Genomic DNA, 14,131 nt, shown 5'->3' on the forward strand with positions numbered 1-14,131 from the left:
TCATGCTTGAAGTGGTCCTCTTTTTATTCACATTCTGCTAAGACTAAATGTCACTTTTTTTTCCATCAACATTTTTCACTTTCTTTCAATAAACACACAGAATAACTCAACATTTCCAAATGGCACCTAAGTTTTAATCACTAAACTTTAACATTAATACAATAAATACATTAAAAAAGGATTAAAGTGCTTTTATCAAAAGCGTACAGCTAAGGTTTGATACTGCCATATTGTACAGTAACATGACATTCTATGTGTTTAAATTAAAGTTGAGGAAAACCTTTGAGTTAAGCATCTGCGTGAGATGCACTTTAATCTAAAGTTAGTGTCAACTCATCCACAGCAATGATGAAGTTTAAAGAGAGAGAAAGTCAAACTAACACAGGACTTTTACCCAGAAGACTGACATTTGAGTACCATGTGAAATTAAAGTCAATGTCATTTCAGCCCAAATCAGGAGCTTTTACTAAACCTAACCAAGTACTTCTGTTGCCCAGTTCTTAAATAATTTTGGTGCTGAAACTCATTTCTCCTGTGAACTTGGAGGGTTTACTTTGAAAAGACACTCTAAGCATGTAATGACCGAAAACTGGCTTGTCCTAAATAGGTGCTAAGGGGGTATAAGTGTGTCATATAAGGCATCAAAATTTGCTGAGTTGGGACTGAAAGTGTTGATTCTGTCGTTGTTTAAAGATTTAAACATTTTCAGTAAGAAGCAGTGGGATTAAGCTGATAGCCAGAGACAAGAGTAGGAAAGTTTAAAAGTATCCAGAGATAGAATTATGTAGTATTGATTTTGATCATTTTATGGGTTTGTTGACAATAAAAAAAATAGACTATCAGCAGCATTATCCTTTAAGATGGGTCTTAATTACAAACTGATAACAAGAAGTTTTAAATCCAGTGAGTTTGGCTTTATGGTGATTTTCTCTGCTTGTAAACTTTTTATCCAGCTGAAACAGAGTGACGAGGTTTTCACTAAAAAGATGAGTTACAAAATACAGCATTATATACAGCTAAATGCTATGGCGCTGACTTTTTTGTTATTGGGGAAATGTTCTATAGTTTTTTAAAGAAAAAAAATTATCTACTTGAAAACCACAGAAAAAGACCTTTTCCAGGAATTTCAGTTTGTTCGAAACCCCTATATACAAGAGAGCACCTGAACGTCAGAAATCTGGTCCCTCAGGGTGTTCAGAGCACGTCCAATAGTTTAAAGTCCAGTCCGTCAGAGTCGCCTCAGTAAAAGTCTGAGGCACAGCTGGACCTGCATCATGTCCATTGTGTGTGTGAAGATGTTCGGAGTAGAGGTTCAGACAGAGCTCAGCCTGTGCCATGCAGACACCACTTTCTCTGGGTGAGCCATCGTGTCCTTCCACTGCTCCACTGCCTCTGGGATCGGACTGTCAAATCCCAGCTGAACCTGCCGGAAACATTGGGAGGACCACTTCAGTTCACTCGGGTGTTCTTATCTAGCCGTACTTGCTCCGGTATTGATCAGTACTTTAGTGGCTAAAGAATAACTCACCTGTCCGAGACACTGTTTCCTCCTGACCGAGCTACGGCTGTAGAGTTTGACTGTCAGTGAGCAGACGTCGTCTAACGCAACCAGGAGGAAGTGATAAGTCTCGGCCCACTTACACTGACTGCCCGAGGCCTTCAGGGCACGAGTCTTCTTCTTCATCACCACCCGCCCCGACTGGTGCATCTCCACTTTGACAAAAAACGCTTCAGAGGTGGAAAAACAACCGTAAAGTTACGCACAAGAGCCACACAGGACTGAAAGTACTCAACTTTTTTGTTGAGAAATATTTCACATTGGATTAACTCTTTGAAACCTTGATTGACATCACTTTTCTTGTGCAGCGTTCAGACACCTTTCACAGGTATTTAAAACTTCAAACCAACTGAGCTAATTGGTTTTACTAATTGGTTATATTTATTAATTGTTTTTTTCTGAAAAAATAGGAAAAAAGTCAATGAGCAAGTTGGTAAGAAATGTCCTGCAAAAGATTTGCATTTTTAAAATTATTCTTTAAAAGCCTAGGAAACTAGCCTATATTTAGAATTATCATAATTAAATGAATGAAAAGAATTTTCTTGTACTTTTTAATAATTCCTTCCTAATTTGGGCCATTCCTTATTAAGTTGCTCACTGCCAACTTTCCATATTTTTGAAAATAAATAAATAAATAAATACAAAAAAAGCCAATTTAACCAGATTTAAAAGGATAAAGACCATTTCCAATGACACCCACAGTCGCCTACCTTGTGTGAGTGGTGAGGAGGATGCTGGCAGGTTTTGGGCGGCGAGGACCTGCAGCTGGATTCGTCCGTTGACTGGCTGAAAGCAGGTGGTGAGATGCAGCTCAGAGTGGCACACCTAGAAAATAAATATATAATTATATCTTAATAATTAGGACTTTTATTGTGTTTAAATCAACAATCTTTGAACTTTTCACAATACAAAAGCTGCCGACATCACTGGGCCATAATCAAAAATGACATGACTTAGCACCGCTCCAAACTCAGCACACCAGAGGAAATTAGTTGGGGTGTGTCCGGTTGCCGGACAAGGCTGAGACTTGGGATGAATGACACCCATTAATCAGGCCAATTAAACATGGCCCAATTCGGGCTGCTGACAATGCCATCAATGGGTAAGTCCTAAATGCAGCTTCACAGAGCTGCTAGCATCTGTTGTTGTATGATTCATCTTTGACTTCCAGCTGCTCTGCTTCTTTTCAAAATGCTGTTGATAATTTTCTTGTTCCAGACTTCAACAACTTCAGCTGTCTTGACCATTAAGAGCCTCGACTGAGTGACAGTAATTTGACCAATTTTTGCCTTTTGTGTCCACCAGATGGGTGAAATCACTCACTGAATTAAGTCGACCCTCAGAGAAGCTGATGATGATTCACTGTCTGATCCACTAAGTGCAGAAACAGTTCACATTTTACTGTCACTATCCAGACATCCATCCATCTATCAACAAAACCACTCTCTGCTTTCGAATGGTTTGAGTTCTGACCTACTTTCCACGTCTTACATCTCCAGAACCAGCACTCTGGTCTCTTTTCTCCAGTAAAAGCCTGTCTCCCAATTTCCCGCCATAATGAATCCCCTTTCTCCTTCTCCTGTGATTACGCAACATAAAGTCTGCCTCAGCGTCATCCTGTTAGCGCCAAGAGCACACTACATGCCAATGGGCTACAATGCATCATGGGGACAGTTTTATGAGGCACACATGCTGCTTTGTTCTAATTTACTGTGCACACACAAAGCAGTGATAAGGGACCGCAGCCAACAGAGGAAATGGTGGAGAATAAGTCATAAAAGTCTGGGATATTCCCACACTGAAAAGTTTTTTTCTCTTGGCCACAACAGCTGGACAGCAGGTAAGACACCATTAGATAACCCTACTGCCTTTAGTGGCCTCTGACTTTTCACCTAGTGCCACCATTCAGGTTCGATTTTGGTAAAATTTCTCAACAGCTATAGGATGAATTGTCATGTCATTTGGTAAAAACATTTATGTTCTCCTCAACATTAATTGTAATCACTTTGCAGATCGTCTGACTTTTTTTTTCTTGCACCATCATCAGGTCAAAGTTTCCGTTTGTATTATGACCAAAACAATGAAAACGTCATCTGTAATGTGTTTTTTTTTTGGTGATAATTAGCATTTTTTTGCATGATAACACACTACACTAAAACAGTGAACACATTGCATGGAACATCAACATGTTAGCAAGGTCATTTAGCTCATAGCACAAACATCCATAATCTTTTCTCAAACATAACCAAGTAGTTTTGGTCCCTAAACCTAACCACCGATCTCTTCACTATAGTAACACTGGAGCTTCTGCCTAAGCATCAAAATATGACCAGTAGGGATGAGATCAAGTTGTAATAATCCTTTGATTCATGTTAATCTTGTAAACGTTCTCAAACTGTGCAACTACTTGAAAACTGACAGATGATGTGATTGAAACAGAAAGTGGACAGCTTTGGTGCCAGACTCATAACCTGAACACTCACAGAGGATTTGGACGGAGGGTTGAGCTCGATCCAGTGTGCTGTCTCCTCAGGACCGAGCTGTCGTAGCGACAGGACGCACTCTGCCACCGTACGTTTCTTGGGGATGTGCGTCTGCAGCCGCAACACCAAAGCACTGCAGCGCAACTGCTGGAGACGCAGCGCAAACACGAAGGTCTCCATGAAGGCCATATCCTAAAGAGCAGAGAGAGCAGACAATCAGTGGAGGATGAAGTACCTGATGACTCATGAGTACAGTTTTCTTAATAGAAAATGACTCTGGTAAAAGTTAAAGTTACCTATTAGAATATTACATGAGCAAAAGTCTCAAACTGTCTGATATTTACTGTACTTAAGTATCAAAAGTTATTTTAAGTTATTAAATGTACTCAAGTATTTAAAAGCAAATAAAAAGTTTATTTCTTTATAACATACACCACCGAAAAATGGAGCCAACATTAAACTCCTCCTTTCCTTCCCTATTTTGTAGTATGTAACTAAGATGCATAGGGGAAATGAAGTAGAGTAAAAATAAAATTTGACAGAAATAAGCACAGATACAAATAAAGTGCAGATACTACAAATAAAAAAGCTTAAGTACTGTAATGAAGTATTATTACTTCATTATGTTGCACCAATAGAGACAATAAAAGTCAGCTGTTTGTTCCACAATTCATTTAGGAAGAATAAATCAACCTAATGTAAACTCTGATACTGAAAAAAACCCTGCAAGGATTAAATTAACATCATCACACTATAAGAAATGAAATTCGTAGCTATTGAGAATGCACAGCATGTGTATACCAAAGTAAAATTCTTGTTACAATATAGACAGCGTTACCTGACGATAGTCCTTAACAGAGCTCTTGAACTGTATGGGTTTTGGGATGGTGATGATCCCTTTAAATCCAATCTTTTGTTGTTCCACTCCCTCTGGAACAAGGTTGAGGTCTGAACACTGATAATGAAAAGGGGAAAAGAACATTTTAGTTGAGGCAGGTCAAATCTATTTATAGGCTACAGTGCTCTTAAACAAACAAGTTTAAGACCAGCTGCTCTACTGGGCAAAAAGGACATAAATACAGGATTCCCACAAACATGGAAAAGTCACATTATTTCACAGACTCATTTCCCAGGCCTGAAAAGGTCACGTAATAAGTAAAAACTGTTGAAGATTTTTGGAAAAGTAATGGAATTTTGTTGTGTGTAATGAAATATGTTACAGTAATTTTCTGTTGTTGATGTAACAGCTCTAAAATGCATTTGGGCAAGTCCAGTTCTCCACCTCTTCATCCTTATGTCCCAACTGATCATTAAAGTGCTGCACACTTGGAACAAAAATGAATCCTATCCAAAACCGAAATCTAATCTTCGTTGGGAATGAGGTGCCCCCTTTTTTCATTTTTCCCGTTCTTTGAAGAATTAGTGCATGTCTTTGCTTAAAAAGCCTTAAAAGTCTAAATAATGATTTAATGTGCAATACACATACACACACTGTAGTTACTTTGTCTTGCATGAATGCACAGATACACAGATCAGTGTGTTTCAGCATCAATGAAGACAGTTCGGCTTCTTAAAAAACAACTTTTTCCTGCAGAGTGTCCAAGCCAGAGATAAAAGAGCACTGAGAGGCTCTAACAGAGAGCTGTGTTGTGGACTCACAGAGGGTTCATTGAGAAACGCTGCAAAGGAGCACAATGGAGCTTTTTGAGCCTCCTCACAGCCTGTAACCTTACCTGCACCACAGTGATCCACACCTGCTCCACAGCCTCCTGGTAGCTCAATCGGACGCACACCTTCCCCAGCTCACGCTCGTCCCCGGACAGGGTGATAGAGTCTGTAACACCAGAAGCACAACAGGAACAAATTTCTGGATGTTAATGGATGTAACATTATATTATGACTGTATTAAGTTGCTAATGAGTGTTAAAAGCTAATATAGATAGAAATGTATACGCTTTTGCGGCAAATCTAATCTTTAGAGGGATTAAAGTTTAATGAGATCTACGTATTTTGGGCTAGAATCACATTTTCTCTCCTCTTGTTGTCATCTTGTTCTGTCTCTTTCATTAAGGCGTTTCCTAAGTGTCTACAGAACCATTCAAGCAGGAAACAGTGCTATATCCAATTGTGCTTATCGCCACATGGGAAAAAAAGCCTTATTGTTTTATTGGTGCTTAGTATATAAAAGTATTAGAGTTGAAAATTTGTTATCGCAGTGCAGGAGTTACTAAAATATGCTACAATTTAAAGAAAACAAAAGTTGGAAGAAAAACAGTTTTATCTTCATGCAAATTATTATTATATTTATCTGTTATTATAACAAAACTGCTTCTCTTTCAGTCTTATCTTCGAGGCTCATTGGTGGACCATAGTGAAAACATTTGCAAGCGATTACTGTGTCTGCCCTTTCATGGCTGCACAATGCTGAGCGATCCTAATCGGACTGAACACAAAGTTTGAAAGGAAAATTGTTTGTTGACGGAGACAAATCTGTATTTAAGTTACCCAGGCTGCTTTCAATGGAGCCAATCCTGGAGGATGTGCTGCTGAGGACGCTGGAGACGGAGTCAAAGCGCTGCAGGTGAAGCCAAACAAAAAAACAGGTAGTCAGGATAGCATATCAGGTCCATTTTTTCCCCACTGAAACCCGAAACCTCATATATCATTAACAAGACTAGCATGTACTTAGTGCAGAAGTGTTTTACGCTAAATTCCAATAATGTTTAACAGATGTAATGTGCACCATGTTCAGCGAGTTCAGCGTGTCAACAACTGCTGATTTGTACTTAACATATACTAATGATGATGAAAAGCTCGGTTTTTCAGGTATTGGAACTAATTAAGAGAAGTGATTAAAGTTATGACAACTTAACAGAGAGACCATGAATATGAATATCTATTTGATGCCAATTCATCCCAAAGTTATGGAAATACAAAACCACAAATTACAACTTCTTTGTAGAAAAGGGAGTTAAAGTCAGTGGATCAACAAAGGCATTATGATTCATCCTCTGTCTGTTTAAGACAAATTTGATGCCAGTCCATCCAATAGTTGTTGAGATATTTCTGTCTGGAAAAGTTGGGAGATGGGCTGATATTGCCATCACGAGAAAATCACACAAAAAATCTAAATACCTTTCTTTTGTTTACTCCTTAAATCTGTCAAATTGTAGAAACACTGTCTCTCACTGGTTCTTATATCTCATCTTTTTCTGGAAACCCAGGTTTATTTGTGTACTGTTGCTTTCATTACTTAGTACTGTGTGCTCATAACGTTGCCAAGCTATGCATTTGAGTTAATTGAACTGTAATTTTACACAAACTGCACGTTGCTCTGAATAATAAGGACATCGAGAGAGGCGAAAGTTTAATCGAAATGCATCCGTGTTGGTTCACAGTAAGCAAAACAGTGAGTGTTTATCTCTTATGTTGCTCTCATGTGTTTTCCAAGTGTGAGTCCTGAATGAGATATAGTGATATTTATCAAGGCTTTGGGCGAGGCGTTAGATTAATTGTTTGTAACACAACCTCTGCTAATAATAAGGAGCTGTTGACAAGCATACTGCACCACATCCTTTTACATGACAAAGAATACGCCCCGACTTACTCATTGTTTTCCTAATTTTATCACTGATTAAATAACACTTTATCCAAGTCAATGAATTGCTGAATCACACGCAGCAAACAGAGATACATTAAGGGATTGCCGGAGGAATAAGTGCTGAACCTGAAATTAATCTCCACTGACTTAATCATCACTTTCAAGTTTCAAATACCTTTCAGATCCATTTCAAAATGACTCACATAGGTACATCCACCATTTACTTAATGTAACAAACTGAGGATTTCTGAGGGTGTTTCAATTTTCTTTGTTATTGAGACTTAAGCCCCTTTTAAACAGCCTGTTCAAGGCAGGAATATCACACGGTTATGCCGCCTCACTGGAGGTAGTAACAGCGCAGTCACGGTCGAGACCATGGGCGGGAGGGGTGTGACGTTGTGACGGTATATTGTAAATGCGACCCACTGCATGAAATTTAAAAAGGAGCTAATAGCAGTTAGCAGCTAAACCAAAAGAGAAAAACAGCAACTGAAAGTGTCTGCAAACTGGGAAAACTATGAGGTCAAGGAGTTCCTTACCGTCTGATCAGAGGACGAGATCAGTCGCCATGTAACAGAGACGGCAAATGATTGTTATTGGCATGGTAATGCCATCATTATTGCTTATAAAAGGCTGCTTGATGCATATGTCATATGCCACATTTAGAGGCAGACATTTTAGTGTTAAACATCACACCCGTCACACCTCTTTTCAATCCGCGATGCCAGCATGCTGTTTAAAACTTACACAGTGGAGCATCATGATGCTGCTGTTGTTTGGTTCTGTGTAAAAATGAAAAAGCGGCGTCAAACACGTACTTTGTAGCGACCCTTTAGCACGATCTCTGTGTCAAAAGGGCTTTAAAGACATTGTATGGTGTCCCTAATGGAGACTTATTATATGTTTAATCATGTATTCCAGTTTTTTCCTATGCAACATTTGAAATTTTATCTAACACTTCTTTATGTCACATTTTGGCCTTTATACATTCATAATATGATATTTTATTAAAAGTGGCACAATTCCTGAAATGTTTTTGGTATTGATAAAGATAAATATAAATGGCAAATACCTTTAAATAAATAATAGCTTCTCTTTCACCTCGTTGGGATAAAACGACCACGTTAACTTTGCCCCATCAACCAAAATACCAGCATGTGAGGCCCGTTTGCAACGTTCCACTACGCTGCTGAGCACAGTGGAAACTACAACACTATATTTAGTCTTGGTTGACACAGGGTGAGAAACGCTGTGTGAATGCAGATTAGATAGAGAGCCGTCTCACCTGCATGTGAATCTGAGGGCTTGACAGATCAAACATGGAGCTGCTCAGTCGCTGCTCGGCGCCCGGCTTCAGAGACCAAACTGGAAGCAAAACAGCAATCCTCATTAAGGCGGTTTAGTTCATGATGTTATTGTTATGTGTCAGTCTGGAGGTATCTGTTATTCATTAAGGGATACATACTGTTTAATATCTCATATATTTACAACAATTTTCTCTCTGGACTTATCGTTGGATAGGTTTTATATAGTGATGAATATACACTGTGTTTGGCTGTAATATTTATGCAGTTTGGGGTATCCAAACAAGAAGTTTCAGGTTTTATATTTAGCAACTCAATCAAGCACAATTTAAATTCCCTTTGAACTGTTTAACCCTATAAAACCTGGATTGATATCAGTTTCCTTGTACTGCATTCAGATGCTTTTCACAGCATTTAAGACCACCAGAGCAGATTGGTTTGATTTCTTTTGAAAAAAAATAATAATAATAATTAAAAAATAATTATAATAGAGATTATTATTAGGAAAATCAACCCCCCAAAAAGGAAAACAATGTCCAGAAAACTAATTCCTCTAATTATATATTTAATCATATAAGGAATTATAATAGCTTTTTTCTAAGTAATTTTTTTTTTAATTTTTAATATATTTTTAAAAACTTTTTTGTGTGCTAATTTTCAGGAATTTTTCTTCTAACTTTTAACAATTTCATGCTATTTTGGAGGGGCATTTCATATAAGGTTGCCCATCCCTTTTTCTTATGTTTTTGAAAGAAATCAGTCCAATTTGCTCAGGTTTCAAAGGGTTAAAAAATGAAAAGACAGTATAAAATAAGAGACTTGTTTTATAATTGGGATACAATCGCAAATGTTCTCAAATTTTTCTTTAATTTTAATGAAGGATTGTATTCAGATTACATAACAAAACAATGTACGTTTCTGCTCTTTTTTTAATTTAATATAATTTTGATTCAGTGTTTTCTGATTGCTACCTGGACTTTGTGGACTGGAGACTCTTTTCTTCAGGGTGTCACGGCGGGTCGATCCGGGGGAGAAGTACTCCGCAAGCTGACCCTGATGGAAGCTGGACTCTGGGCTGTAGGTGAAGGGACTGGAGCCCAGCAGCTCTGCCTTCCTCTCTGCGTACGTGCACCGGGCCGAACCTGCAGACGGACAGCAGGACAGGAGGTCAGCACGCTTTCACTTAACCAAATTATTCTTTTCAACCAGTGAACTAAAAGATCGCAGCCATTCATTTGGAAACAGGATATCCTGGTGGCTGTGTAATCAAACATCAGGACATACCTCAGTAACCTCTGAGCTGATTTTAATGAAACTAAGATGCATGAGGCCTTGTGGGAGCTGGCTCCGCAGAACGGGTGGAGAAATGTGTCAGTCCAACCTAATCTATGATGAAGCAAGAATACCTGTGTTATTTTACTGTCTTTGCGCTCCATGCTGCATGGTGGATACTAGCTCACTGGCCTATCATAGAGTAATTAACTTTGGGGCTGCTTAGCGCCTTTTCATTCTTCATTTTTTGGTTGTTTTGGCTGTGTTCATGCATATGGCATACATTGTGGCAAGATTGTATATTTTTGTTTCATCTTAAAATCTCCAGCTCAGCTCCTACAATAAGTCTAAAATACACAGTGTAAATAAGATTATGGAGCAAGAAGTGGATCTGACTGAATACCAAGACAACACGACATGGGCCTTAATTTCAAAGAAGCCGTGTATTTGACAATATATGCACCAGTGCTATTGCTTCCAAGTGAGCAGGATGCCTGTTGCTGAGAGTAAATATCTTATTATCATAACATAATTGCCACACAGGCAAACAGAGAACCTGTTTGTAAGAAATACAATCAGAGAGGCTGTTTCTGGCACTTATTTTAGGCAGCTAACCAAGAGCAAATGAGTATCCTGAGTGTCAGCTTTGTTTTGGTATTGGAGGACCAAATCTTAACCAGCTTGTACTTATACTGTGTACTATACATGTCTGCAGTAATTCGCAAGAAAAGCTGTCTGCTTTCAATTCTCCAAAAGCAAGAAGAGAGTTGTCCATGGATATACACAGAAAATTGGATACAGTGTTTGAGCTGTTCATTCCTTTGTAAGTTGGCTTAAAAGCTCAACTGCTGCGTATAAAATTCTGCAGCACTGCTTTGGCACCGTGTGGCAGGTGCACAAGAGAAAGCCAAGCCTGCCACTTTCAGTTTAGCACTCGGCTAACTTGAAATGTGCTAAAATGATTCAATAGTGCAGCTATTTTTGAAATGTTATCAGACCAAATATATCAAATTCAGATCCATCCAGCCATCTCAGGGAGTTGTGGCACTCAGAAAGTTTATCCACTGACATCTCTATCAAGATGTAAGTCAATGGAATAAAATATTTTTAGGCCACATGGCTTAAACGAACATTTAATTCCATTGTTTGGCCCTCGTGAGACCTGGCTTCAAAGCTTGGCACACATGGGGGCCTTGAGTTGTCTTTAAACTTCAGAAAACAATCACATATTCTGGATTTTTCTTCTATAAATCACCAGAGAAACAGAAACAAAACATGACAACAATGACAACAACCATTTTCAGCCATCTGATTGGCCAGATGTGGGTCAAGATGTCCGGTTCTGACTTCACTGACTTAAGTCCACACCCTTAAAATCCAGCCATTCCTGGGTGTCATAACAAGCTTTATGAAGCAGTAAAAAAAACCAAATGGTCAATATCATGTCTGAAAAGTGAAGCTATGAGAGTTACATGTTGTGTAATCACTGTGATGCTGGGACGGGCATTATTTACTAACCCAACCCTTAAGTCAAAACAAATATCTAAGACAAGCTCGAAAAGCTAATCACACTTCATTTGTATATGATAGTGAGAGTGTGTTAATTAGTGTAACAGGTGACAGGAGTGTCAAACTCATTTTAGTTCTGGGGCCACATATGATGACGTGAAGGACGGACGGACCAGTAAAACCATCAGATATTTTATAGTTTAACAAACTCAGTAAAAATGTTTGATTTCCAGTGTAGTTTGAGATGTCTTGAACTCAACTATTTTAGTAATTGTCAGAAATTATGGAGCAATGTCCCTATTTTTAAAAGCCTTTTCAAGATAGAAATGTTGGACTTTTACTTTGGAATATTTCTAAATGTATTCAACAAAAATGCCCAATTTTTGTGTCTGTATATAGTCAGAGATGTCCTCAACTGAATTATGCCATGTCATTGTTATGAATTGTCTTTTTAATTTATATTTCCAGCAACCAAATAAATAAAACACAATCAAAGAATAAAGACATTTTCCTATGAAATGAGTGGTATTAGATTCATAATTTCTTTGGGATAAAATCAATTGGACTCTTTCATCAAATTGGATCTTTTGGAGGGCTGGTTCTGGCCCGCTGGCCATATGTTTGACACCCCTGCCCCAAGACATCAAAACGGCTGCTAGCTGTTTTTTTTCAGGAGGTACATACTCTGCGGTCCAGGCTGTAAATTGGGGTAGCGGGAGCCTCTGGGTTGGACGTAGGATGCCTTGAAAGTCGGCAGGACAAACGGCACCTCTCTGCCGTCCGGGGGAAGCTTGGACAGGAGATAATCTTCTGTGAACCCTCTTCTCCCTCCAGGCTCCCATCCTGATGCTTTGTTAGGAGGCATCTTCAGAGCGATCACTTGAAAAAAGAAAAAATGACACAATCAGGAACAAAACACTGTCAGAGCCGTCTGATATGCAGCTGCACAGGGCGTCAGATTACCTTGGGTCTCCTGCTCCTTTTCTTTTTTCCTCATGAAGTTCTTGCAGCAGTCTTTGAGGCACTCCATGGCTGCAGCTGGAAACATTTAAATGATAAAACAGTAAGTGGAGCCTACAGTTTACACGGTAAACTCTATTAGCAGCAGAGTCAGAACAAACATCTCTGAGTAGCTTATCAGGAGTTGATAACGCTCAAAACAATAATGTTATGTTGTTACGGTGTCCCCCAAAATTTGGCATTATTCCATAAAATTCATTAATTGAAATAATCCTCAATTTGTCCTCAATAGTGCTCCCTAAAATTGTTTATTTTTTGTAACCATAATCTTTGTTATAGTGTCTCCAAATCAAGAGAAATGATCATACAATTTGAAATAATCCCAATTTTTGTTGCCCTATCTTCAAATTTGGCATAGTTTGTATTGCACCCCAAAAATTTAATATTACCCCAAATTTTGTCCGATATTTCCCAAATGTGATCAATTTATCCTAAATTTGTTGGAGCATCCCTACATTTGATTTTTAATATTATTCCTCATATTATTTTAGTCCCTCCTAAATCCCTGAAATTTGTTATTCAGCCCACATTTGTTTAATGTATTCCATATTTTGTTTTAGCGCTCCACCAATATGTGGTATGATGCCCCCAAAAATGTGCTGACATATTCCCCAAATATGTTTAATTTATCCCAGCTTTGGTGGAGCACACATAAAGTTTGATATTATACCCTTTATTGTTTTAGTCCCCCCCCATAAATCCCTCAAATTTGGTATTCAGCCAACAATTTTTTTTCCAGTATATCCCAAATTTAATAGTGGTCCAATACTGGCAAAATGGGGTTTACTACCCCAAGGATATAATATTTTCATCTTAAAATGTGTCATAGCTCCCATAAAATCATAATTTGGTACAGTTCCCCCAAATATATTAGCCGTAACCCCCAAATTTGTCAAAGAGCACTGCTATGAAATGTCTTTAAAACTTTAAAACTGAAAAAAGTGAACAATGGTGCACATTTCCAATCAGCTGCAAACAAAACTGAAAACAGATTCAATTATTTCAATTTTCCCACAGCCAGCTTAAGTCAACAAACACTGCTTTGTGCTACGGAGGCATGAAGGAATTTGCTTCCTTGTGAATTTACTGCATACATAAAAAAACAATAAATCAACTATTACATCAAAACACAAAACCAGTACAAAATGTAAACTTACCCAGGCTATGTTTTCATTCACAGAGGATTACGTTTTTACATCCGGCGCTGCAGTTCAGCCTCACAAGCCGACTGGAGAGAAATGCCAGTGAGCTCAGGTTTATGGTGCGCTTCAGTTACAGGTCTCTCTCTCTCTCACACCACCCTCCTCCCTCCCTCCTTTTCTTCTTCTTCTTCCCTCTCTCTACCCGGCTCTCTATTTCCCGGACTACCACTGTGTGTTTGCTT

At 38.5% G+C, this 14,131-nt stretch overlaps 1 protein-coding gene across 1 annotated transcript; it reads right to left on the reverse strand.

The window, feature by feature from the left end:
- Positions 1 to 112: 112 nt before the first annotated feature.
- Positions 113 to 14,036, reverse strand: LOC121953776 (tandem C2 domains nuclear protein). The gene is made up of 12 exons (XM_042500994.1): positions 13,905 to 14,036; positions 12,691 to 12,765; positions 12,412 to 12,606; positions 9,918 to 10,088; positions 8,928 to 9,007; positions 6,547 to 6,616; positions 5,775 to 5,875; positions 4,880 to 4,996; positions 4,042 to 4,233; positions 2,269 to 2,383; positions 1,529 to 1,728; positions 113 to 1,423 (listed from the first exon to the last, which is right to left on the reverse strand). The coding sequence occupies exons 2-12, from the start codon at positions 12,755 to 12,757 to the stop codon at positions 1,313 to 1,315; spliced, it is 1,419 nt and encodes a 472-aa protein (XP_042356928.1). The 5' UTR covers positions 12,758 to 12,765; positions 13,905 to 14,036; the 3' UTR covers positions 113 to 1,312.
- Between the last annotated feature and the right edge of the window lie 95 nt (positions 14,037 to 14,131).

The sequence above is a fragment of the Plectropomus leopardus genome, chromosome 14 (assembly GCF_008729295.1).
Source record: "Plectropomus leopardus isolate mb chromosome 14, YSFRI_Pleo_2.0, whole genome shotgun sequence".
Lineage (NCBI taxonomy): Eukaryota > Metazoa > Chordata > Actinopteri > Perciformes > Serranidae > Plectropomus > Plectropomus leopardus.